The sequence below is a fragment of the Eublepharis macularius genome, chromosome 2, assembly GCF_028583425.1.
Source record: "Eublepharis macularius isolate TG4126 chromosome 2, MPM_Emac_v1.0, whole genome shotgun sequence".
Lineage (NCBI taxonomy): Eukaryota > Metazoa > Chordata > Lepidosauria > Squamata > Eublepharidae > Eublepharis > Eublepharis macularius.
In genome coordinates this window covers 93,761,808-93,788,119 of record NC_072791.1, presented here as the reverse complement: position 1 = coordinate 93,788,119, position 26,312 = coordinate 93,761,808, and the positions used below count along the sequence as shown (strand labels likewise).

At 39.2% G+C, this 26,312-nt stretch overlaps 1 protein-coding gene across 1 annotated transcript; it reads right to left on the bottom strand.

Moving 5' to 3' along the window:
• Nucleotides 1-990: 990 nt before the first annotated feature.
• Nucleotides 991-24,489, bottom strand: APIP (APAF1 interacting protein). The gene is made up of 7 exons (XM_054971632.1): nt 24,331-24,489; nt 16,640-16,740; nt 9,567-9,615; nt 7,443-7,560; nt 4,633-4,768; nt 2,389-2,556; nt 991-1,888 (listed from the first exon to the last, which is right to left on the bottom strand). The coding sequence occupies exons 1-7, from the start codon at nt 24,403-24,405 to the stop codon at nt 1,789-1,791; spliced, it is 747 nt and encodes a 248-aa protein (XP_054827607.1). The 5' UTR covers nt 24,406-24,489; the 3' UTR covers nt 991-1,788.
• Between the last annotated feature and the right edge of the window lie 1,823 nt (nt 24,490-26,312).

The following is a 26,312-nucleotide window of genomic DNA, read 5'->3' as shown; positions in this document are numbered from 1 at the left end:
GGCCACGTTGGCTTTTTCATCCAACGGGAAGGGGGAAAGAGGGAACTCCCTCTTCCTCCTTCCCATTGGATGAAATAGCCAGCCTGGATACTTTCAAAGCTTGGAACAGCGCTCTGAGCTTTGAAAGTATCCAGGCTGGCTATTTCATCCCATTGGCTGAAAAAGCCAGTGTGGAGTTTTTCAAAGCTCAGAGCAGTGCTGGAAAGTGGTGCTCTGAGCTTTGAAAAACACCACGCTAGCTTTTTCACCCAACGGGAGGGGGTAAGAGGGAGCTCCCTCTTCCTCCTTCCCATTGGATGAAAAAGCCAGCCTGGAAACTTTCAAAGTTGAAAGCAGTGCTGAAAAGCGCTGCTCTGAGTTTTGAAAAACTCCAAGCCGGCTTTTTCACCCAATGGAATGAAAAAGCCAGCCTGGAAACTTTGAAAGCTCAAAGCAGCACTTTTCAGCGCTGTTCTGAGTTTTGAAAAACTCCACACTGGCTTTTTCACCCAATGGGATGAAACAGCCAGCCTGGATACTTTCATCAGGTAAAAAAGCGGGCCAGAACTCCTGCTTTGATCTGTATTTTTACAGAGCATACCGAAGTGGCTGAAATGCCCAATTCCCAAAGCGGCTTGCTGCTTCGGGTTTAGGGGTATTTCAGATACTTTTCCCGCTTTGGGTAAACTTTGGGAGGAAGAAATTATTCATATTAATTTTGTATTAGAATATTCATTTATTTTTGAGGGTGTTTATGTACTTTTAAACTATTTCCTTGTCTCCTTGAGCCTAACCAATGTTTAACTGCAATGGACTCTCCATGCCCTTACAGTCACTAAAGGGCATACAACAGCACTGGAAAGACAAAAACCACTTCCGGTAATTCATTAGATTTATAATCTTATCAACATTGAATGTATTGCATATAGGTGACAATTGTGTATGGACTTATTTTTAGTTATTTGGAGACCTTTTATAAAAGCCTATGTATAGATTTGCCCCATTGTTTTTGTTTTTCTTTGCATGAATAAATAAAAAAATATTTTTTTTAAAAAAAGGAAAGTAATGACCAGCCTCATCATTTCATACTGATGAAGAGCTCTTTTGTGGATCAAGAGAAAATCACAATTTTTTCCCATTGGCCAGATGGGGCCATTGAAAGATGCCATCTATTTCCATAGACTATTTTTATTGCAATTTTTCATTCCCTCTCAAATACTTGTACATTTTACCTGAGACACATATAAATTCTCTTGTGATGAGCATTGTACATTTTAGACATAAATTTTAGAATAACCAATTTATTTGAACATTAAACCAAAGAGGACAGTAAAGAGATCATTACTGAGACACTTTCCAAAAGTTTTGGCATGTTTTCATCGATGGCATTCATTCAACACTTTCTTGTTTAAAGCTGACTAGAACATCCTCTTTAGGAGGCACCAGGCTACCTGTTCTTAAAACATTACAGTTTTTTATTTTTAAAAAACCCCAAAAGAACAAGATCTTCATATGTTGATAAAGCTGTGCTGCCTAAAATATTCTAGAATATGAATCACAAGGAAGCCTCAAGGCAAAATTTCTGTCAGTTGTGCTGTGGAATATGATAGATCCCATGCCCCTCAGTTCAGAGGTGGAAGTGGATTTGACAAGGCTTCAAGGTTTAACAAACAGGGTAAAATGACACAAAGTGGCTCTGAAACAGTAATATATTTTATAAAATGCTAAGATTTTTTTTGCAACAGTGGAGAAATAAAATGCCCCCTGATAAATTGCATTAGGGGTATCTTGGAACAAAATGTCAAAATATTAAATAATCCCATTTTCTTCTTTAGGAACTGTAGCAGGATCAAGGCCATGTTGCTTCATTTGTACTGCAATATCAAAGAGGTAGTCATAACACTCACACCTTAAACATAAAACAGAAAAAAAAATTGAGTTTGGCATCTAGATGATCGTTTTAGAAAAATGTCTTTATTTAGGCAACCATTGATTGTAGCAGAATGAAAATATACGTCTACCCTCCCTCTGCCTTTCTGCAACAGTAATTGCCCCCATTAAAAACATCATTCTAACCAGTGTGGTCCTAGAACTTTTTATTATACTTACTTGGCAAACAGGATATAATTGGTTTTTCTTCAAGTCTGAGCTCAAATTGCTAAGGCTACCATGATATGAGTGGTTATATCAACAGAAGTATTTGTAAAAGGATTACAAACAATAAGTCAGGGCATATAGGCCATCTGTGTATATGAGGACTATTCATACCTGATTAGAAGAGAGGGGCAGAGGTGGGAGGTTGTCATCTACAATCGTTCTAAAAGCTCCATGCAATCTCTAGTTATATCTGAATGTGACATGGACCAGTATCTGTACCATTACAAAAGCCTTCTTTCTAGGTATACTCACATGGTCTTGGCTTTTTCCCAAGTTTCTCCCCAAACATAAACTCCATGACGCCTGACCAATACTGCACAGGATTCTGGATAATGATTCATTGCTTCTGCCATTCTCTGCTTTAAGTCCTTTTCTTCAGGTGTGTTCTCAACAATGGGAACAACTAAGGTATCATCATATCTGAAAAGGTGGTGTGGTTGTTACAATTAAAGTTATATTACTGGTAGAAGGCATGTTCTCTTTTAAGTTATTATCACAGTATTACCTTCTAGTAAACAGTGACTGAAAAGAATTCTGTTATGTAATTCTCACATGCCACAACACTAAAAAGTTTATAATAAAAAGCATGGAGATAATTTCAATTTAAAAGGAATTAAATGATCAAAAAGATACTTTATATCAAGCTTTTTTCACATTAACAGAATTTTGCAAACAAGCATCTGTCTGACAACATCTTTATCCTGCCTGTTTTGTCAGATTCATCACTGCAGTAATGCTGGGTGAGGCTGTCTATAGCACTGGGTAGAACTGTTTGGGAGCAGAATACTAATAAGCTCAATTCAGCAAAAGTTAAGCACTTAAAATCTAATTGGAATTTAAAAATGTTTAACTTTGGATGGATCAAACTTAGCACTTGTTCAGCATTCTGGGTCAGATCCAAAGTACTGAAAACAGAGTGCCACTCACAAAACAGAACTTTCCTGCCACCCCTCCCAATTCCTCCCCCACCACACCAAGTATTCCACTGTGCTCTTCAAACACTGCCTAGGGACAGGGTAAACTGACTGGCAGAAGTGCCTATCTGCTGGCAGAAAGTGAGTGTTGGATCACACACTCTGTTTGTCAATAGTGGCCAGCAGATAGGAAAACACAAACAGAGCAATATTTATTCCTGGTTATTGTTCACTTGCATACGGTAGTCAGACACAGGTATAAGGTAAGAATGGAAAAGTTATGTTCCTGGCTATCATTCCAACAGTTATGTCAAACATGAATTTAATAATTTCTTAAATCTCTATTTATACTAGTAGACATAATCATATTCTGTGACAGTGAATCCCAAATTATACACTGTGTGAAGATTTTCTTGGATGTTCCTGAATTCTTGTACTTTGAGTGGAAGTTTAAAAAAAATCATCGAACTTCCACTAAAGTGATGTTAAGCTCCCAAGTACAATTGTTTGTAGTAGTATACATATACTATTCAAATAATATTCCAATACTTTGATTCTGTGAACAAGATGTACTGTGTTCTTCAGTGCAATCTGCATAGAGAATACCAAAGTAGGATTAAGATTACCTGGAATTTTTACAAAGCAAGTTAATTAAAATTGGCAGAATATTGCCTATAGGGATTCTAGTAACATGCCGGAAATCATAAATAAAACATATGATTTTAAACAAAACCAAAGTCCTGTCAGGAAAAAACAGATATTTGAGCTTCATGTTCTAAAATAGGATATGATTAAGTAATAACATATATGATCATTATATATAAAGATACATGATTTCATTTATAGAGATTTCAATAATGCTAGAATACTTCCATATAACCTAGAACATATAAATGTATTACATACATAATGACATAAGAGCAGACAGCACAACATAGTATTTGTGATGCTTCTACAGGGCTCTCCTATGGCACATCCCACATTCTTTTTCAGGATTTTCCCCACACTTCCTGTTTATTGCTAACATGCCAATTAAGATCCACAGACATCAAAAGTGTGAGGTTATTAGGAATTGCTGTCATGCTTGTAACTGCATTTGCTAACCTAGATTTATAAAGGTCAGGAGATGTGGTTTGTGCCTTAGATTTTTTGGGAAATAAGCAGGTACTGTTCTTTTATTTTCTATACAATTAACAGGAAAATATTGTTATACCATAACATTTTAGTAAAAAAAAAATTGTACCGGTCATGCAAATGGTCAGGTGGTGGTGTAGAGTGCCATCATGTCATGGCGACCCTTGCTGGGGTTTTCAAGGCAACAGACTAACAGAGGTTGTTTGCCATTGCCTGCCTTTGCAACCCAGGTCTTTGTTGGAGGTCTTCTAACCAATTACTAACCAAGGCCAACCCTGCTTAGCTTATGAGATCTGATGAGATCAGGTTTGCTTGGGTAAATGGCCAGGTAAAGATGAAAATTAATTTCAGATTACTTAACCATGAATTGAGAGATCATTCTGAAATCAGAAGTAAATATGTGGGAAAATGTGGTATGAGCCCGCAAGTCTTATCTGTAGAAAATTACCTGAAATATCCTCCAGTGGTGCACTTCTTGATTCCTTTTATCATCTCCTGATGAGTAATCCGAAACTCACTTCCTGGATAGAGAAGAGTGGCCATAACAGCAGCTTTGGAGTGAGTATGGATCACTGCCCCTGCTCCTAAGGGGACAAGTTAAGTGAAGGAAATTCTATGTATTTTTTTAAAGGAAAATATGGCTCACAAGTTGCCATTGACCGTTTATCACTTGCTGCCTAAGATCCTCTAAATGGAGATATTGTTAGCAGTCAGATTTGTTCCCACAATATTAGAAGGCTTATGAATGTGGTTATGCCATAAGCCCCTTCTCTGAAGCATTAAAACTACTGGCCAAGCAGGCAGAAATATGGAAGTCAGATCCCGACCAGGAGATGGAATATGCAAGTGTAGGGAATGATAGGCGAGGCCAGCTCACCCCCTCTCACACCCTGGAGATAAGCTAAGGATCCTGATACAATAGGGCCTTCCTGGAGTTCCTGAATTAATCACTGCAACATACCCTATCGATCTCCCCTTAACCACTTTCCTATTCTTAGGCATTCAGGGAGCTGATAGACCCACCCATCCACTTTGCAGATTGTCAATCATTTCTGATAACCAGTTCTGCCCGAGAAGATCTAATCAAATCTTCCAAGTTCATTGTGACACCCTGGAGACAGTTTGCCAGTTCATTGTCCCACTTTGGAGACAGTTCGCCAGCTCTTTGTCTCACCCTGGAGACAACTTCTCAATCTTTTGTCCCACCCTGGGAACAACCATTAAGTGTTTTGGGGGCAGAAGATGCAATCTTGCCCCTGGATAGGATCTACAGTACAATTGGACTGTCCCTGCTCCATAGCTGTGTGTATGCTCTTGGATCCAGCATCTACCCTTGAACCACTATTCGAGCTCTTTTGCCTTGATGCGCAAGTCGCTCAATACTCTCCCCCCCCGATACCCTCTTCTGGATGGTAAATATCACCCAATCCCTTAAACTCTATCCAACGTTCACCACTGCTTTCTAGTTAGCTCTGAGTGTGTGCTGTGTGTGTTTTGTGAGCTGTTGATCTTTGTTATTTTCAATAAAAATCCCCTTTTTGTTGAAACCTCTATGTGGTCATTGAAAGAGTTCTCTAGCCAGGACAATTCTTGTATACATTGGTGGGGATCCCTAAGCCACCCCCTCTTGCTGCCCTCCTTGTATGTTAATTCCAACTCACAAGGAGACCTTCCTATTCGGTAACAATACCAGATGGAACTTGCAGTTTTCTGAAAGCAGAGCAAGTGCTCTACCACTGAGCTACACCTTTTGCTTATAGGGTCTTGAAGTATAACTTTGTTTTCTGAATACCCAGTGAAATCAGAAATTGCATATACCTGCAATGTAAATAAAAGCTACGATTCACTTCTTCAAATCAAAATGACAGTATAGTCTGTCCTCTGGGAAAAATGTATAGATCCTTCAGCCTCTCACTAGCTGCCAGATCACTGTACCATATTTTGTTCTTATGCATCACGAACAAATGAACCTAATATATGCTCCTTCATGATTTCTTTGTAGAATTTTATTGAACGCAGATGAATAAAATTTTATGTTAAAGTAAAAATGACCAAAAACATTAAGCAGGAAAACTAACAACAATGTGCATGAAAAAGAGAGCAGCAGTACTTACTCAGCTTAAAGTGCAATCCTAAAGAGAGTTACTCCAGTCTAAGCCCACTGAAATGAATGGGCTTAGATTGGAGTAACTCTGCTTAGGATTGCACTGTTAGTATTGTATTAACTTTTTATTATGCAGATTTGGGATAAAATTGTTAAGAAAATAAGATCTATATCATTAATGCCCATCATAATACTCCACATTTATTTCTCCTGAAAGATCTTAATATAGGGGAATTTTGCAAAAAGCAAAACAGGTAGGGCAATTGCTGTACTTCTAGAACTGAAAAATATATATTTATGTGAAGAGAGAAAAAATAAAAGAAAGGAATACTTTAAAAAAGTGTTTTCACCTCTGTGTGTCAATTTTATTTAAAACCCCATCTATCTTTAACATAAACGTAAGTCATCACAATAATATTCACAAACAGATCCTGACTTAAATATCCAAAATTATTTTATCTTGAATTCTATTATACTTTGAATCTACAAATCACAGACCTTCCTGATTCTAAAACTTTCAAAAGATTAAAAAAAATGAAATCAAGATTTTATCACCCTTTACTCATTACTATAAATAGCGTAGCCCTTCCTACTCAAATGCAGTGTCTGTAGTTTCCTCCCAAATCCTTATAGTCTCTTTGCTGCTTTGCAGCACACCATTTTGTGTTTCAGGCCAAATGTCAGGTTTTCTCCAGGCCAACTGATAACCTTGTGGATCAACTGTCCATGTTTTTCAACTAATGACTTCCCCTTCAGTAGGATGAATTCTCATGAACATTCTGTGATATCACAATATATCATCCAACAACTTGCATAGCAAGTTTAGTTTATTTCATGATATTTTAGCTCTTGTTACAAAAGCCTTTTACTTGTAAAACAAATGAAAGACTTTAGATTGCTGCAATCACCTCCCCTACACTTATGCAAACTTTTATATGAGTGAACAATTCACCCTTCTTTCTCCATTCCCCAAGGCTGCCTCTGCCTTGTTCCTGAGGTCTTCCAACTACTAGGAGTAGCATTCAAGGCAAGTGTTTGCAGGGCGTAGGGGAGTAGGTGGTTAGGGGGGAAAGGGAATAATTGTGTTCCATTCATGGTTCATTGAGTCAAAATCAATGTTCTCATTTTTTTAAATCAGCATGGCCTCTGCATACCTCTCATAGTGTAAGCATTCATGAAGAGTGGAGTACACTGACTCTTCCTTAACTTCTTGTGTGGCGGAGGCCCACTGATGTCTCGTTCTTCTGTGTCACACACAAACATATCTTCAGGCTATATCAAAAGAACTGAAGACACTCAGGTAGATACATTTTCCTTGTGAAGATGCCTCTACTTTTCTGCAGACATTCTAATATAATCTCCATATTATTTAAACAGACGTACACACACAATAAAACTATGGAGACTTGAAAAATCACAAACGTATTTGAGATATGTGTCAACAGCCAAACCTAATGACAACACTGGAAATACTATATGATGAGCCCTTTATAAAAAGGCAGGATACAGATACTAAATAAAACTGTACATGCAGTATGATTAGTTATATTCTCTTTAAATTTTGTTTCTCTCCAAGTTAATAAACCTGCTGACTAAGGAGTGCTTTTTTTGCAAGTATTAGCCTTAAAATAGCCATCCACGTTTAAATTCCTCTCTTTTAATGGTTAGAAGTAGGGGTGTGCGCTTCGGGTCTCCGATTCAGGGTTTCACCGAAATTGGGCCTGATTTGTAAAGCTTCGGGGTTCCCAAATCGGCCCCAGCATTGCTGGGCCAATTAGGGAATCCCGAAGCAAAGCTTTCTGAAACGTTTTGGAACGCTTCAGGAAGCTTCAGGCTTTCAAAGCTTCCCAATGGCTTTTTTGTCTGATAGGAGGGGGGAAGAGGGAGCTCCCTCTTCCTCCTTCCCATTGGATGAAAAAGCCAGCCTGGAAACTTTCAAAGCTCAAAGCTCCCTCTTCCTCCCTCCCATTGGGTAAAAAGCCGACATGGAGTTTTTCAAAGCTCAGAGCAGCACTGAAAAGCACTACTTTGAGCTTTGAAAATTTCCAGGCTGGCTTTTTCATCCAATGGGATGGGGGCAGAGGGAACTCCTTCTTCCCTCCTCCCGTCGGGTGAAAAAGCTGGAAGTCCTGCTTTTATCTTCTGTATGCTCTGAATTTTTATGGAGCACACTGAAGTGTCCACCCCTAGTTACAAGCAAACAAATGAAAGCTGAGATTCCTCAAAATTCCTTTTTTGATTCTGACACAAATGCAAATGTAAGGAAATGCATATATCACTGGTTAAACGTTTAATCAGAAAATTTGCATAAACATTTACTGGAATAATGCTGCAGTACAAACAATACAGTTTCAGGTTTTTATTGATTAACCATGTCTCTTTTGTACAGTTGTAGGTAGAATAATCTAATTGTATCAAACGATCTTTTCACAAAGAAATGTTTATTTAGCATGTAACGCCTGTATTCAGTCATTCATGGACTTCATAGAATAGGAGTTTCCTGCTTTTCTATCTTGCTGCAACTAATTGAGGATGCCCCCCAACCTCGAAATTTTGTTTCTGGAAGTCAATGAACAGAGGTGGTTTGCCATTGCCTGTCTCTGTTAGGCATCCCTGGACATCCTTGGTGGTCTCCCATCCAAGTGCTAACCAGGAGCAACCCAGCATAGCTTCTGAGAACTGACGAGATCAGGCTAGACTGCGCCATCAAGATAAGGGCTCATAATTATTATTACATAGTGCATACTAAACTATATAATTACTTTATTATACTGTTATTCCACATGTTATCTACTGATAGCTTTTGGGGAAAGGTGCAGGAAGAGTGCCCTAAGACTGTAGGCTGTATCCAGCATTAATGCACAGAATTTTCCTGTGTTCCTTTCCATTCCTATAATCCTTCCTATAACCCTATATAAGCCATTCCAAGGGTTATAGGACTTGCATGAGAGAACAGCTGTGCAGATTTGGGGGATGGAGTGAGGGCAGAGAAGGGAGTAAAACTACTTTCCCTTTCCTCTTCCAATGGAAGGTATAATATCATGTCCTTGCCCCTCCATGTTTCAGCTCTCAACCCACCATTTCAACTTTTCACTTTAGTTGAGTATGTCTTAAGACCATCCTTTAAAGCTATCAACAGATATGGGCCACTTTCATAGTTGTTTTTACACAGGTAAACCTCACTGTAGGGACTTGCTTCTGTGTAAACACAGACATGATAAGACATGTAGATGGATATACAAAAATGAGATTAGAGGTTTAAAAAAAATACCACCTACCTGAATTCTTTCCTTTTGGACACCAGAGGGAGCAATGTAGATCTCATTACTGGGGGAGGGAAAGTAAAAATGTAACTGCAGGGTAGTCTGAAGTACACAGATCATTTTACAGACCATACAGAAGATGTTCACACCATTTTATGATCTACATTTGAGTAGTTGTGTTTAATTTATTGCTACAGGTATAGTCAGTTCAGGATCATCCAGTATTAATATACTGATGTTTTTTTACTTCTCGTTGTCTATAGTGCTATATGATTGCATCTAACAAGTTTTCAAACTTGAACACAAAGCAATGGTTGTGATATGAACAGGCATAGACATATATGTGTCTGCAGAGAGGCTGGGTTCCAAGCAAGCTGAAGCAGAGGCAAAGCTTGCTGAAGCCAAGCAGCCTTGGAACCATATAAGTGTGCTAAGAAAAGAGGGGTAAAGATACGAGTGTCTACAACTTGTGGAGAAAGAAAAATACAGATTCAGAGAAGTGTCTTTAATCATAGTGACAGAACATTGAGTTTTGGAATACTGAACTTGGAACCATGAACAGCAGAGACACCTAGTGGAAAATCAGCCATGGTACTCGTGAGTTTTTTTGATATTTCAAGTCAAAGGCTGATTCCACACAGAGGGTTTTTTTCCTGTGGTGGTCATGTTGTCAGTGTGGTTGTGTTAGCAATCAGACCCCCTCTGGAAAAGGGCAGTTTATAAACATAAAATCATAAAACCCTTCCTCTTATGCCATAAGCACAAAACACTGCCTGGCCAGGCAGAACAGATGCTAACCCCAGCTGGAGTTGGAAAATTACTAGAAGATGCCTCAGATTGACTAACTGCCCCTAAGAGAAACAAAGAGGTCTTCCAGGAGTTCTTGCTTTATCTCATCAATGTCCTTCCATACCTTCCAACACTCACCTTCCCAATCAGAGCTATCCAGTGAACTGGGTCATCAAGCCCCAATCACAACTTTTGTCTACCTCAGGCAGAGCCATTAAGCCTCTCCTAACTTATTGTCTTTGAGACAAGATATCAGTCTGCCCCCAGACTATTTTTTGCACTATAATTGAGCTGCCCTAGCCACGTGCAGTGTATGCGTTCTGGGACCCATCCACGCACCCTCAGATTATGTCTGAGCCCTCTCTTCCCCTTCCATGAAGAGCTGGTCATTTTGCTGTCTCCATGAACCCCTCCTTCTTCAAGACTGGTAACTATAGGCCTCCCTGAAACTGCATTCCCATTTCTTAACTGTTTTCTTAGTCATCTCTGTGTATATGCTGTGTGTGTTTTCTGTATGCTTGTCTCCTATTCTTCTGTTAATAAGGAGTGTTAAACATTTAAACATGTTAAACATTTGCATGAGAGTTCTCTAAGGGAACAATCTTGGTATACATTGGTGGAGATCGCTACTTACTCCCTCTTGCAGTGCTTCCTCCCTGCCCCTGCCCACTGTTATGCCACCATCGTGATTCTGCACTCACCTTTTAAAAAAATTGGTGCATGCATAGCGCTGCTCAAGAAATATGCAATACTACACTTTTTAAAAACAATTCAGCCCTTGTGTACATAGCAGTGCTCCAGAATAACACAATTATTTGAATCACTTGGTAACGCTGGAAGTTACTGAGTGTCCCACTGCTGTCATCTAAATTGCAAAGGCCAACTGGATCCCTACTGCTTGGGGAAGGAGAGAGAACACTTCAGAATAGGGTTGCCAAGTCCCTTTACCCTCCTGTTGGGAGGGGGGACCTAGCACTCATCTTTTGTGACTCCTCATGCACTCTGGCCTGGCAACATCACTCCTGGAAGTGATGTCATTGTGCCCATGGGGAGTGTGCCCACTTCATGCTGACCTGGGAGATTTTTTGCCTCCCAAGACCCATTCCCCAGGGCCTTTCCCCCCATTGGCCAGGTGAGTGACAGCAGGGGGCAGAGACTGGGAGTGGGGGATCCCCCGCCCCTAATGGGGGACTGGCAGCCCTACTTCAGAACCTTTCAAATACTAATGAGAGAGCAGTGAAAAACACTTGTTATTTATACTGTTGCAATATAGTAACACTGTCACAATGTTGCCTTGGCTACCCCCCCCCCTTTTTTAATCTTAGTTTTGTTGGCATGGATACTAAGGCAGTTCACTATGAGAATACAGAAGGGGGCATTGTTTTATTCAGATAGAATACATATCTTCCCTTCAGGACAGATGAAAAAGATTTTCCCAACAATGCCATGCTGAGAAAGATTTTTTTCAGGTTTAAAAAAAGAGAAGTTTTAGCAGAAAAAACAGTCTATTCACAATTTTAGAAACAAAAACGGGGCACATGACTAGAATTGCTGAAACAGAAAAGTCTTTGTGTGGAATCAGCCAAAAACAACACAATTTTTCTAATATAAAAAAGCAGTGTTTATATTTAAGTGCAATGGCCAAAATACACACTACGTGTGACAACAGTCAGAGCACAGTGCTCTGTCACACACACGACCATGGGGACCTATTTGTCCCTTTCTTGGCTGTTACACTGATCATACATGTACAACAAGCCAGTTCAGGAACCCATGTCCAACTATGTCACATGTACTGTGTATTTTAGCCCAAAGATTCCATTACATGATTACAACTATTGTGTAGCAAAGTAAAAAAAAAACCCATACAATATATCTGATGGGAAATATTAGGAATCTGAAAAGAGATATTATTTAATGCTTTTTTTTAAAATCATGAGTTAATTACTGCTATGGCATTTCCTTATTCAAACACAGTTAAGGGTAAGATAATGTGTTGTTATTCTGCTATAATTTTTCATGTTTCTAAAACAAAGACTTGAGACTGTATTCCTCATGTCATGTACTTTGTAAACCTACAGTACAGTTTAATTTTATTTAATTCAGTGAGAGTAATATTTGTTTAACACCCAACAAGCAAGAAGCTGAACATTAACTAAATACACGATGGAAAAGCTGTGGCTCCCAGAGCAAAGTGCTGAAAGATGACCGGGAAGATGACCAATCACAGAATGAAATGCATTATTCCACTTTCAGTCTGATATCAAGTGAATTAGCCTCTCATAACTTAACTTTTCTTTTTTAAAAATAGCAAGTTCCTTGTTCTCATAATTAGAGAGCCAGATTAGTAGACATCTCCTGCCCTTACAGAGGCATTAAAGCAATGATCTGCTCAAGATGGAGCTTACAATGGATTGTAAGATGGATATTGTAAACTTTTCAGAGTTCTCTGTCCTTTGCCATGAACCCAACTACCTTTGGCTAATGATATCACTAGTCCCATCGCTCTGTCTCCTTGATTGCAAAATATGGTGATGATTGTAGAATAATAAAGTCAGTTACTTAATTAAGCATAAGAGATAGTGTCTCAGAGAATCTGTAACCACTTCTGACAGAAGCAGGCGTCTAATAAATGAAATCTGACTGATTAGATCAAAGAACTAAGTAACAGCTGCATAATCTGTGCAAGCTGCATAATTTAGTGCAAACTTGCAGAACTTAGTCTCCTGGTTATAAAACGTTTGTTTTGGATTCTGCACTAAATTAATACCTATCACAGAGCATTTGCTTTAAAAAAAACGAGTCTCAGAACTTCTAAGGACAGTCTGCCCCCACTAGCAGGATGCATAACCTTTCCAAAGTGAAATACAAGCTAGTAAAATATCTCATACAATTGTCTCTCATAAGGTACTGAGCAGATGTAACACATACAACCCCAGCATATGTCCTGAATCTGTAACAAGAAGTGACCCCATCCACAAGAAAAACTAAAGAAGCCAGCAAAGCAAGAAGTGCAGCTGAAAAATAAAGAGATGCATTGTCTATACCAGGAACCCCTTAATTTTTGAGCACCATTATTAGCAATCAGACTTGCACTCACATTAAGAAGGCTTATAAATATGGCAATATCATTAGCCCCTCTCTATGTGTGTTTTAAACATGGAAACGCTGCCTAGCCAGGCAGAAAATGGAAGCCAGATCCAGGCTGGCAGATAGAAAATTACTAGAATGTGGACAAACAATGGAATCACTACAAAGGCACAAACTAGAAAGAATACAATGAAAAACACAAACCAAACCAAAGGGATATTCACTTGTACACACTCCATATCATACACTGCCATGGCTAACAGGAAGCTACAGATTTCCAGACTAATCTGATGTTTCTATGTATTCTGAAATATGCTACTGTATGTGTAAGTGTAGGTGAAATACTAAAGCATATGACCTGTCCTGAAGAGTGACGGGGTCTGAGGTAGAAACTTCCAAGCTGAACTGCAAAAGGCAGTCTCAAAGAATCACGTCTGACAACAATCACGGGCTGAGAAGCTGCCTGATGAAGTACATAGGGCATTACAGTAGCATATTAAAAGTACACAAAAAGAGTGCACGAAAAGTATACATGGCACAGAGACTGAGAATGCTGGAGTGCTACCTTTATACTATACAGCATCAAATGAAGCTCATTAATATGGACACCGGGTACATGTTTTCATTCAGAATGGGCAACAAGGACTAATTCGGGCTAGGATTGGAAGTTTGAATCCTTGAAGATGCAGTGGGAAAACAAGAGATAGGTGACGGACTAGAGAATGACCAAAGTCAAGAAGAGGCAGAAGACCAGATACCTGTAGATTAGGATAAGCACATTCCCTTACTATATACCCTTGATTGCTATTAATAGGATTCTATTAAAGATATGGGTTCTAAAGGAAGGAAGTCTATAACCTGATAGCAATTCACTGTCCCTTTGTAGCTTTGATGTACAAAATAAATCAGATCAATAAAATATACATTAGTAGTTGTTGTAAGAAACTGTGATTCTTGTCAGAATTGGAGTTCTACCAATCTATTTTGCATGGGAGCCTATCCTATTGAAGTGACTTAAAACTGAATCTAACTACATCGAACAGCAAGTATAATTACCATGCCCATAAAACTGGGAGGGGGAGAGAATGAGACCAGCAGAATCCATTTGTTCTCAAGCCTTGACACTTTCCCCCAAGCTTGGGTGGCAGGGGGAGAGCCACCAAGCCATGCTTCCAGAGCATCAAATTCTTCCACAGCCCTGCAGTTCCAATGTCTTGGTTCGTGGTCCTGGGCTCAACCCTGGGGTGTATGGTACCATCTACCTAGTATCCCTAAACCCACATTAGTAAGAAACTCTTATTCTAATTCATGATATTCAAAGCAATAACAAGGAAGAAAGAAGGGGGTGTGGGGGAAAGTCCCCACAAACTCAACCCAAACAAGCAGGGGAACAAAATAGAGGGGGGTAAGTAACAACCTAAAATATATATATTAGAAAGTATTTATTATAAATGTGCACAAATGTAGATTAAAAACAAGTTTAAAACGAAAGGCCTGAATGGCAGGCTACATGTATATGCTAAAACTTGCTAAAACATCTCAAGGTATAGATGATGGTACAATGCAATGACCAACACAAATAGACCAAGGTACAGTAAAAAAAAATGACCAGACACGTTTTGGCCCTAAGGCCTTCCTCAGTGGTCAATTGTAAACAATTTATAATCAAACACACCCACACATATAGAAACCAAACATGAAATGCTGCCAGTGTTTTATCTAGAGCTGTAACAAAAGAAGAAGGGGGGAGGAGAAATTTTTTTAAATATAATATAGTCTATTATTAAGTGCTAGAATTATTTTAGGTAAAATACTAAATCAAAATTTACCTCTAGTATTGTGTGATAAAATACAAATATTGCAGTAGACCCAGGACTGAATTCACACAATGCTCTTCATTTATTTTTGAACTCTATAGAAAAAATGTACCAAATTAGATAATTATTCCATAACAAGCTCTTAATTATCCCCCCAGGTTCTCAAAACCCCATCACAAACCAACCTGAAGCTTGGTTTCCAATGTATAAGGGTGTGTTACATCAATCTGCAGTAAAGATAGAATGGCACTTTAATCTAAGAAAGTTCAGCTATATGAAAAGGTAGAAGGGTGATCCAGTGCCTCCCATATGATAAGAAGATATGCTCTCAAAGGAGGTGGAGGGGAGAGGGGGGGAAAGGGAAAAAAAAGAGAGAGAAGGAAGAGAACACTGAAGTGGCAGGGACACAGCACATATTCACTTAGGGCTATTGTCCAAATCAAGTCAAATCCATCTCAGACAAAGCAATGCCTTACCATTCTATCAAGATGGATGCTGTACCATCAGAGCATGCAATCTCAAGGACTGGATCCAACAACCAAACCATAGTTTGGCCTTTACATCCAAACCGGCCTTTCTCCCTCCTTCAACTTGCCCTGTAATATTCACAACTGGTTCTTTTCTATTTGTTTCCGCCAAAGAAATTCATCCTATTTCACCCATTGTTCTAGTCTCCAACAAGTCTTCTGAGATCTCTCATTTTATTCATCATGATAGGGGACCTCAAGCTGTGCTTTGGTTGCTTTTGCTAATCCTGCTTCTTTTCACCTCTCACAAGAAGTGCACAAGAGGGTGGAGAAAAGAAACAACAGGTCAGGCAAGTCAATTTTGCACAGCTTTGTACCTGCAATTTAATACTTGAAACGAAAAGCAACTCACAGACTACAAATTGTATGCCCATATAATAAATTATTTCCAATATGTTTTTACTTGGACAAACATATCTTGACAAGGAAGTTCCTTATGCAGACTGTTTGTTTCCCTTTCAGCACCACTAAGAGGAGCTATATATCCATTAATACCAAGATTCAGTGCTATTATCTTAGAAACAGCTAAACCTTTCATGTTTAGATCTATTTAAAGCAATGAACCTGCATTAAATTGTTCATATATGTTGTCTTCACAGATGGTGGAAATTATCTTCTGCTAAGAACTTTTAAAAAGTTAGTTGCTTAAGAGATACAATACTGACATATTCCTTATCTGGGATAAAATATGAACACTACAAAAGCCTAGTTTGAGCTAGTGTGCAGCATTTAAGGGGCTTTTTCTTTTAAACTGCCTGCCAGCTTCAATGTCTACAAAGCTTTACTAGTCACTTTCCCTCCACACTGCCCAACTATCCATATGGATATCAGTTTAGAACACAGACAAATAAAAAACTCTACTCACCCATGCTTTATGCTGATTCCGCCACCAGTCCCTGTAACCCATCCTAAGTGGTAAAACTGCCGGCAAAGCTCTGGGATGAGATTCCTTGGATGCAGCTTGTCCTATCAGTAAAAACTAAGTGTTCACAATGGTTCCTTTAAGATTAGAACTGTTCAATTGATTTAAAAGGTGATCCTGATTAAGCAGAAAGCAGATTTGTATTAAAAATAATTTGAGATATGTTAAAGTACTTTCAAGAACCACAAATGGCAATAGTTGTTTTAGAAGAGGTATTCCCGTTCTTGGTCACACAATAAGACTGTGGAAATGACTCCAGATGTAAGACATCATCACAGGTAACAAACACAGCTTATCAGTACACATCATAAACATCTGAGAATCAGAACTACCATCAAATCCATTAGGCTTGCTGGGCCAAGAAGGAGAAGGAGCCTCCAACAGGGCTGTGACATAAGAAATAGCTCAAAGAGAAACCTTGGTAAAGGACAGGGACTACAAACTAGGCTATTGGATACTGTCTGCTTATGTACATACTTTCCTACTGGGTAGTTCTATGTTGCTAAACAGGTCATGTTAATTACTTACACTTTAATTCAGAAAGGTTTCATCTACGTGTTGGGCTTTATGCTAGTTTTCAAATTTGCAGCAACCATAAGTGCTTGCTTTCACTTAATGTCCCAAGATATTGATTATATTGTATTCATTTGCAATCTGCCTCAAAGAGAAAGGAGGACTATAAACAAACAACAACAACGTGATTGTTGTGGGTTTTCTGGGCTGCCCGGAAAACCCACAACAACCATCATTCTCCGGCCGTGAAAGCCTTCGACAATACAACAACAACGTGATCTAGTGTAGTTCTATACCAAGCTTTTCAGATCAAGTGTATCACAAAAAAGGGCTGCACAAAAGGTATTTACTAATGCATATGGATTGCAGCAGTCTTCCTTCTGTTCCCTTGCATTATATCGTAGGATACTTTGGGGGGAGGGGTGATCAGAATTATGGAATCCATGCATATCCCTGCACTGGCTTCAGTTAAGCACATGAACCTGGAAGAGGGCTTACCTCTACCTACATGGATAGGCACAAAAGATCACAGTTCTAATGTTTGTTTCTATAAAAAGTAATTGGCTGTACTTTGATGCAGAACTCTGTAAAGTTTGCTTTTAATACAGCCTCTTAAGATGCACAGTAGATACTTCATTTTGAATATTTCATTAGAACTGAACTGCTGAATATTTTCTCCAAGGAGAACCACTTATAAGATTCCTAAATATTTACATTTAAATTGGAGAAAAATGAATTAGATTTCTGAAACTCATTCTGCTTGATAGGGTAAAGCTGTCATCAGTAACAGTGTTAAAAGAAAGCTTTCAAATGCAGTTTTGTAGAAATTACCATTAACAACTGCAATTTGTCATTCTTCATTTACCGCATTTTAGCTGATGCCAAGTAAACACTCTGGGGCAGCTTCTGAGTTAATATAAATGGCTGCATCTCTATTGAACAGAATGCAACTATGTAGGTTTATACCAGCTAATGTTGTGCATCATTATTAATCTGGATTTGACTACAAAAATCAAACTCCCTTTGAAACCTTTCAAATCATTATGTGTTAGTCTAGCTTTTATATATGCTATTTGCTGCACAGAAAAATGATACACATTTGTATATGCTGGAAGTAAGTTTCATCTCACTAGAACATCTTTGAAGATGAGCTTCTATTTATGGTAAGTAATATGAGACATCTGCAAAAAAGGTTCACCAAGCAGTCACAGAATTACTGTTAAGCCAACAAAACTGAAATATATTGACAAAAAGTTGCCAATGGCTCTAATATTTCAAGGTAAGTTTAGGTATTTATCCGTATACAAGAAGGACTCTAAATCATAATGTATACAAATTTCAAAAGGACAAATACTTCAGATTTATGGAATGGAAAAATATTGTGTGCCTCAAACTACCCATTCTTTATTGAATGTGCTCAAATGCATCACTATACTTTTTAAACCATTTTGATGTTTATATGCCCATAACAGAACACTCTCCATTTGTTATATTAAGTTAGCCAGTGGGACCATGTCACTGCTACTTGAAATCTCTTCACCAGCTGTCAATTAGTATCCATGTCCAATTCAAGGTGCTGCCCTTCATGACCTTCGCACATACTTGAAGGGCTGCCTCTCTGTATGTCCAATTTTTATTCTACCCAGCAGGTTCTACTGTGAGTACAGCCCTTGTCCAAGACATGTTTGGCAACAATCCAGCCTCCGGATTTTCCAATGGGCCACTCTATGCATCTGCAACAGTCTCTGGGAAAGGATTGGTGGGCTCTTGCCCTCCTGGTTTTCCAGCAAGGCTACAAAATGGAGTTGTTTATGAGCACTTGTGAGGGGGGATAGTCTGAACCTGGGCAGAGGGGGAATACCCCACTGGAGGGGAGCATAAGGTGTGTTTAGACTGGTTTTAATGTTTTTGTTTTACAAATTTTGTTTGTTTTATAGAATGTATGAAAATGCTTGTTTTATAGAATACTTTTACATTTTTTTCACATTGCTGTAGCCCACCTTGAGTTCTGAGATGCTCAGGAAAGAGGTAGATATATAAACCTAAAAATCTTAATAAATGGCAGTCCACTTTTGCACAGTTGCAACATTTATGGAACTCTCTCTTCAGAAATGTTTACCTGGTGGCACTTTGAAATATTTCACATGCTAGGAAAGATCCCTTATGACCTTTTATGATCCCTTAAGATCCTTTTATGGTCTCTAATGGCTCAATATTGTTCTAAGTTTCTAATTAATTAGATTCTGCTTCCTTTAAGTAACTGCATTTCTATTAATATCTATTGTCTCTTTATTGTAGATTTTAATTGATGTTTTATTGCTTTTTTATGAATCAAAGTAAGCTTCATTGAAATGTTTTATACTAAGTCTCATTAGTTGGCATAATGAAGCAACATATCAAAAACCATCTCTACAAATATATATATTGTCACTGTGAGCCAGTAGGCAGGCAATTAAATAACTACTTTGGTACAGCAAGAGCCACTTATCCCAAGCAAATGAATTGTCTTAGCACCAGGAAGACATAGCATTGCCACAAAAAATTCTACATGAGTAGGCTGACTCAAGCAGTAAGCCCAATTAAAATGTTATGCTTTACCACATGGAAGCATTTTCATCAACTTCTACATACACATTAACGTTTGAGCTGACTTGGAAAAAAGCTCAGTAAAAATCCATGAGCCACACATTATCCTATATAGTAGTCAAAAAGTAACTGTACTAATGCCTGCCTATATTTACCTCTCAATAATGTCACACTACAACTGAGAAGAGTGAATTTGGTAGCATATGAATCATTCACCTGTAAAATGTATACCCATTACAATGGACTTACTAAAGCAGATTTTGAAGATTTTTAAACAGTTACCAGCTTAAAAATGACTGCTTCCAAAGGTACAAAATTTGAACATGAAAGTAATCTCTGTAAAAATAGTTTGATATTTGAAACAGTACTTGAAACAAAAGTTATTAACAAGGGAAAAATAAAATATGGCGACTAGCTTCTGTTTGTGCATCAACTGCTCTCCTCTCCAGCTTTTACAATAATTCTTAAACCAGTAAATTTCCATTTAAAATAATTTGATGAAGAAGGTCTAAGGTTCACATCGTTTTCTTAAAAATAGCAACAAAAGAACATTTAATTAGTCGGTTTTGTGCAAAATGAATCAAAATAATTCACATAATATATAATTCTGAGTTTTATTTTTGGTATAAATGAAGTACGACTTAATTATAGTGTAGGACCTACAAACGAAAGTAATCAGAGCTTCTGTAATTTTCAAAATAGAAATTGGATTGGTGTTTCTTCTTTCATTCCTGTTATTTGAAGCACTGATAAACTTTATCCATTCAAGTGACAATGGATAAAGCAGCTGTGCTGAAAACCTTAATCATTTATCTGCACAAAATGGTATTTGCATAAGAATCCTGCTGTTATCAAAAGATTACTGCTGGATGACAAAGAATGATGGACAAACTCCCATATATGGACTGCAATTAATCCTTCAGAAATAAACTAATTAAGAAACCTGCTAGAGATCCTAATCTGTTCTTTTAATGAATTACAGAATGGAACTTGTAGGCCCCACCATGCTCCTGATGACATTAACAAGAGTGTAATGGTATTCCCTGATTTAGGATTTTCACTGCCTGTCTCTTCACATTACTTACAGGTGACATGGGGAACAGGAGAGATGGTTTTTCCTAGACTAGGAAGGCTTCAGGCTTCATAAGGGCTTAAAACATTGCCATATATGGTGGTGTGTTCAAGGCAACTAAGATGGATCTTATGGACATAACATTTTGGAGTCTTGACTTTGCCAACTATGAAGAGAGGCCAAAATAGAATGTCTCTCCTTGACATGGCACCGAACACAGGATCAACTCAACAAAAACAGTTCAGGACTAATATGAATGAAATAATTTAATGTTTATTTTTTAAAAATTCCACTATATTCCACAATGGCCATTTGGCTGTGTTCAGCTTGATATGTCACAAGCTGTCCAGGTCTGACCTAAACTGCAGTATTAGCTAAGCAGTGCACCAGTAAAAGTCTGCACTCTGTAAAAGCATTATTCGTCTATAAAATGCTGCATAGAGCACTTACTAGCTAACACCATTTGATTGACCAAGTGTTAGTCTAAGGCCGAATCCACACTTCCTTTTTGTTTCCGTGCCTTTTTCGCAACCGTGGCGCTGTTCAAGAAGATACTCACACGCTTTCCCATTCTGCGTGTTCCCCGCCATCACCGCGCCACAATTGCGCCTCCTTGCCGTACCACGTGATAATGGCGGAAATCTGTTTTTGCTTTCATAGCACATTTGCACAATAAAGAAAGGTCGGTATACCAGAAAACCAACTTTGTGAGCAACAGGGTTTCCGGAGAATGTTTTAATGTGGCAAATTATTTTCAAATTCGCCTGCCATAACAACCAGCCAATTGTTAGAAAGTGGTCTGTGATGAGCAAAAAATGGGCCAATCAAAGTTGAGGGGAAGGGGACCTTGCCATTTCTTAAAAGTCGGAATATCGGTATAGCACAAAATTAACTTTTCAGGGTTTGTTTTGGGAATGTCTTCCAATGAATATACAATTAGTATATTGCAAACTTGACAAAACTGCATATTTTCTCCATCTGAAGCTGCAATGGTAGGATGCAGGCATCAGTGGGATCTAGGCCAAATCCACACGCACTCACCATTCACTTATCTTGCGCAGTTATGGGTTCATTCCGCTACCATGCTGTGCATCATCACATTCACCCTCCCAGTGTGTCTTCGTGGTGCAATCAGTTCTCCACACGCCACTGAGTAAAGCGTTATAGTGGGTGGTTCCCTCCTCCATCATCAGCGTTGACGGCGCACATCACTTCCCTTTTTTTATGCTCATCTTTCATGTATGAACATTAAGAAAATGATTAATTGAACAAGGCCTGTTTCTCATATGCCGAGAGACTTACTTTATCTGTGTTATGTCGCTGTTTTCATTTTTTTAAAACTAGCTGCAGTGTTTTATTTTGTAAACTGTCATAGATACACTTGTTTTAGAGAGGCAGCATGAAGTGTGTTAAATAAATAAATGTTTTTCTATTTTAAAATGCAGTTCTCTGTTATGTATTAAAAGAAAAATAGAAACAAGGTATTGAAATTTATTGTAGAAACAAGCTGTTTATTGCTCTAGAACAGTGGTGTTGGGTAGATAGGCTAAGGAAGCAGCAACAAGACCACTCACTAAGTTTCAAAATGGTGTCTGAGGCGACCCAGTAAGTTTAGCAGCTTGGTGAGAATTAGAATCTGAGACTAAAGGTTGGCTCCAGAGGGTGAAGAGATTGGGCTTTTTCAGGACCATGAGTCTAGCAAAAAGCCGTGTTTCCTGACATCTTTCTCAGTCTGTATGGAGCACCAAAGCTATAGTAGGAGAGAATTCTTGGTCTGCATTTCCTGTTCTAGGGTAAGAAACCCACCAGCAATGCCTGGCCTGGGCTCCACAACATCCTGGAGCCACCACAGACATTAATTTCCCATATCAAACCTAACTCTCTTTTCTAGTGCGTCTCAAACTCTTAATTTCTTGAGCACAAGTTTTTTTTCCTTTTGATTTTAAATTTGGAGTTATACTTGACTCTAAAACCCACAAATATATACTTTTCCTATGAGTTCCTCGAGCTGTTACCCTCTTTGCAACGGTAGAATAACCTGGTTTTATTTACTCCCCAGCATGCTGAGCTAAGATTGTTTTGTAGAGACTGCCCCCCCCCAAGCATTATGCAGAACTCCCAGAAACTTGCTAACCATTCTAAAATTTAACAAGGCTACATCCACATAACAAGACTGGTTGTTGTTCTGTAGCAATAATTTGCAGCAGGACTGACTTGTCCACAAAGGGAAATCAAGCTGTGAACAACTGCTATAATGCAACAATAGTCAATGGTGTGCAAATACAGCCAAGTTGCCCACAGTCCCTCCATATTGCCTACTCTGAGTATATTGCAGTATGTTCTCATGTGTCTGTTTTCCACAGTTGCTGTCTAGTTCCTGGTACGGCTGAGCTCTTATCTAGGATGGCTCGCAGCAGTGGCCTTGGGACAGCTCCTTGCTGCTCTCCCACTGACTATACCCAGCTGGATGGGCACCGAGGGTGGAGTGGGGCTGTGTAGAGGGATAGATATATTGTAACAAGCACTCAGTATGTCATTTTCAAAAAGAGACCTGTGTACAGCCGGATGCTTTTACTTGCCTCTATGTAACCTATGGACATATATATGCTGAAGCTAGAATATCTCATTAAAGAACCTCTGACTCAAGAGAGCTTGGATTTCTTGCTGCAAAGGGGTGGGAGTCAACTTCAACGTATCCTGTTTTCCATAGACTGACAGTACTCTAGAAAGGCAATATTCTGTTTTCTGTTGCATTGGAAATAGAGTTGGCTAAGTTCAAACACTGAAAAGGATCATAGACGAATAAGTGCCAAATACAAGTATTTCACCACTATTTGAACAATAGGATAACCTGTCCCAAGCACAATTCTTCCTCAAAGCAATGTTCTGATGCAAAGCCTCAGCTCTGCGACTGTAAACAGCAGTTCAAATGAGAGTTCTATACTTCACTGCATTCCTATGAGGTTCCTCATAGGAACGTCAGTGATTTCTAGCAAGGCTCCTTTAAGCAATACACTAGCCAAAATAAACAGTAGTCCAAAGGTCACCTTAAAGACTAACAAAATGCTATTCCTAAGCTTTGGTCCACTGAAATCCACTTTTTCTAGAGAAGTCATACATTCCAGTGGCAGGTTTCTGCTCCCCGCCCCCGTCGCTTGTTGAGCTTCTGCCTGCCATGCAGATGTCAAAATCTGTGCTTCTCTGGAAAACCGGCGGAGATCCTAAACCTTTACCCAAAGAGGCTATTTTAAATATGGCATTGTTTATGGAAATGTCCTTGAAATTGAGCGTACTAATCTCACACTGTGTAATCCGCCTTGAGTCTCAGCGAGAAAGGCAGACATAAATCAAACAAATAAAAATAAAATAAAGGAGACACAGGAGGCGCTCAGAGATTCGCACAAGAAGTCTCTCCCCCGTTTTTGCTCTCTCAGGGGAGACTGGAGCTGCTCCTGGTCATTACCGGCTCAGCGCCATCCCAGCCGTTCCCACGCTGACTGACGCCATCGCCCCGTTCCTGCCGCAGGGGCTTAGCCATAGCGTTGAAGCAGCCGAGGGCTCGTCCTTCTTCCGTGTCCCTTGCGCCTCGCCGCTACAGCTGAGAAAGACCCCGGGCCTTGCCGACTCCGGAAAGGGGGAGGAGCCAGCTAGAGCCGCTTGCCGGGGAGACCGAAGCAGAGCGGAAGGCTGAGCTCTGGCGGGTGGCCTTTGCAGAGAACGAACCTGTTGTGCTGAGGCGGGGGCTTGGACTCTCGAAGGCTCACCCCCCGGGAATCTAGTTGGTCTTCAAGGTGCTACTGGACCCGAATCTTCCTCTCCTAAAGACGTTTTCCCGGAAGCAAGCCCCATTCAATCAAACTGGACTTCTGAGTAGACCAGGCTGCTTAGGCTTGCTTCCTAATAGTACGAGCCCACGCCAACTTATTGTCACACCGAGCGGCGCGGGGGTAGCGGGAAGGGCATAGAAATGTATTTCGTTGGGACTACTCATTTGTAAGAGGTCAGAATCTTATTTCTTCGTAGTTATGCTTCCTATCCTTCACCAGTAAAGCGGCTCCTGGATGTCTGCTGTCCAAACAGTAACATTACATTTTTATTCATACATATTTTGCTTTCTTAACAGCGTGGTGTTTCCATTTTATTCTCACTACGACAATCATGTGAGCCCAACTAGTCTCAGAGAGATAATCTCGCTCAAGGTGACCTAGGGAGAAGTCCAGAGGCACCTTAATAACTTTAGAAAAATCAGCATAAACTGCTCTGACTCCAGGGCGTGTAGGAATTCAACAGGTGCAGCTTTTAACATTGCTAAAGAAACAGCATCCTGGAATTCTAATCATTACTGTATTGGAATTTAAATGTACTGTATCACAAAAATGTGTGCGTGATAAATTAGTCTTTAAGGTGCCACAGAACTTGGTATTTTGGCTGCAGCAAGTGAAATTTTTCATTCTTTTCTCCATGCTCAAAAAGCTGTGCTTAATTTCTGACATAAAGATCTGAATTTTGAAAAATCATAGACATTTGAATAAACAATTCATCTAGCTCTATCTTCTTTTGGGGTTCCATACTATGTCAAGATTCATGAAGCTTGTGGTTTTAAGCTTAAATGTCTGGAAAATTACTGATGAAAATATTGTAATTCTGTGGCTGGAGAACGGGGCTGTAACAAAATAGAGGCTTAAGTTAGCAACACCCAGTGGCTAATATTTTCCTTTCCAATTAAAATAACTGGACTTATAGCAAATAATTGCCAGAGTGGCATCCCTTGACCTTAGAATTGCTCTTCCTCCCCCCTCCCAGTATGAAGTTGAGAAAGCACAATTAAATTCTATTTGATTTCAATTCATTTCAACCACTCAGATACAAAAGACCTAGCTCATCATTAAAATGTGAGTAAATGTTGGTAGGTGTTTCTAGCACTGAGTCATTACTGACCCATGGGGGACGTCGTATCACAATGTTTTCTTGGCAGACTTCTGTTATGGGGTGGTTTGCCATTGCCTTCCCCAATCTACATTTTACCCCCAGGAAACTGGGTACTCATTTTACCGACCTTGGAAGGATGGAAGGTTGAGTCTACCTTAAGCTGGCTATTTTAACACGGCTTCCGCCAGGATTGAACTCAGGTTGTGAGCAGAGCTTGGGCTACAGCACTGCAGCTTCAAAATGTGAAAAGAACTTTTTGGAGCTTCCTGCAGGTACTGAAGCTTGCACTTTAGTTAATATAGGAGATAGGAACTCTTTGGCAAATTAGTTTGCACTCAAGGAGAGGAAAAATACATATTCTTAGGCTTTTGTGCTATGTTTGTAGAAATGACGGAAGCCTATACTAAAAAAGCCTATATATCAGTGAAAAGACAATTATTTTACCATCAGTTTTTGTGAACTGATGTCCTTCTTCTGAATACAGTTATATATAATATTGAAAACTGTCTACAAAAA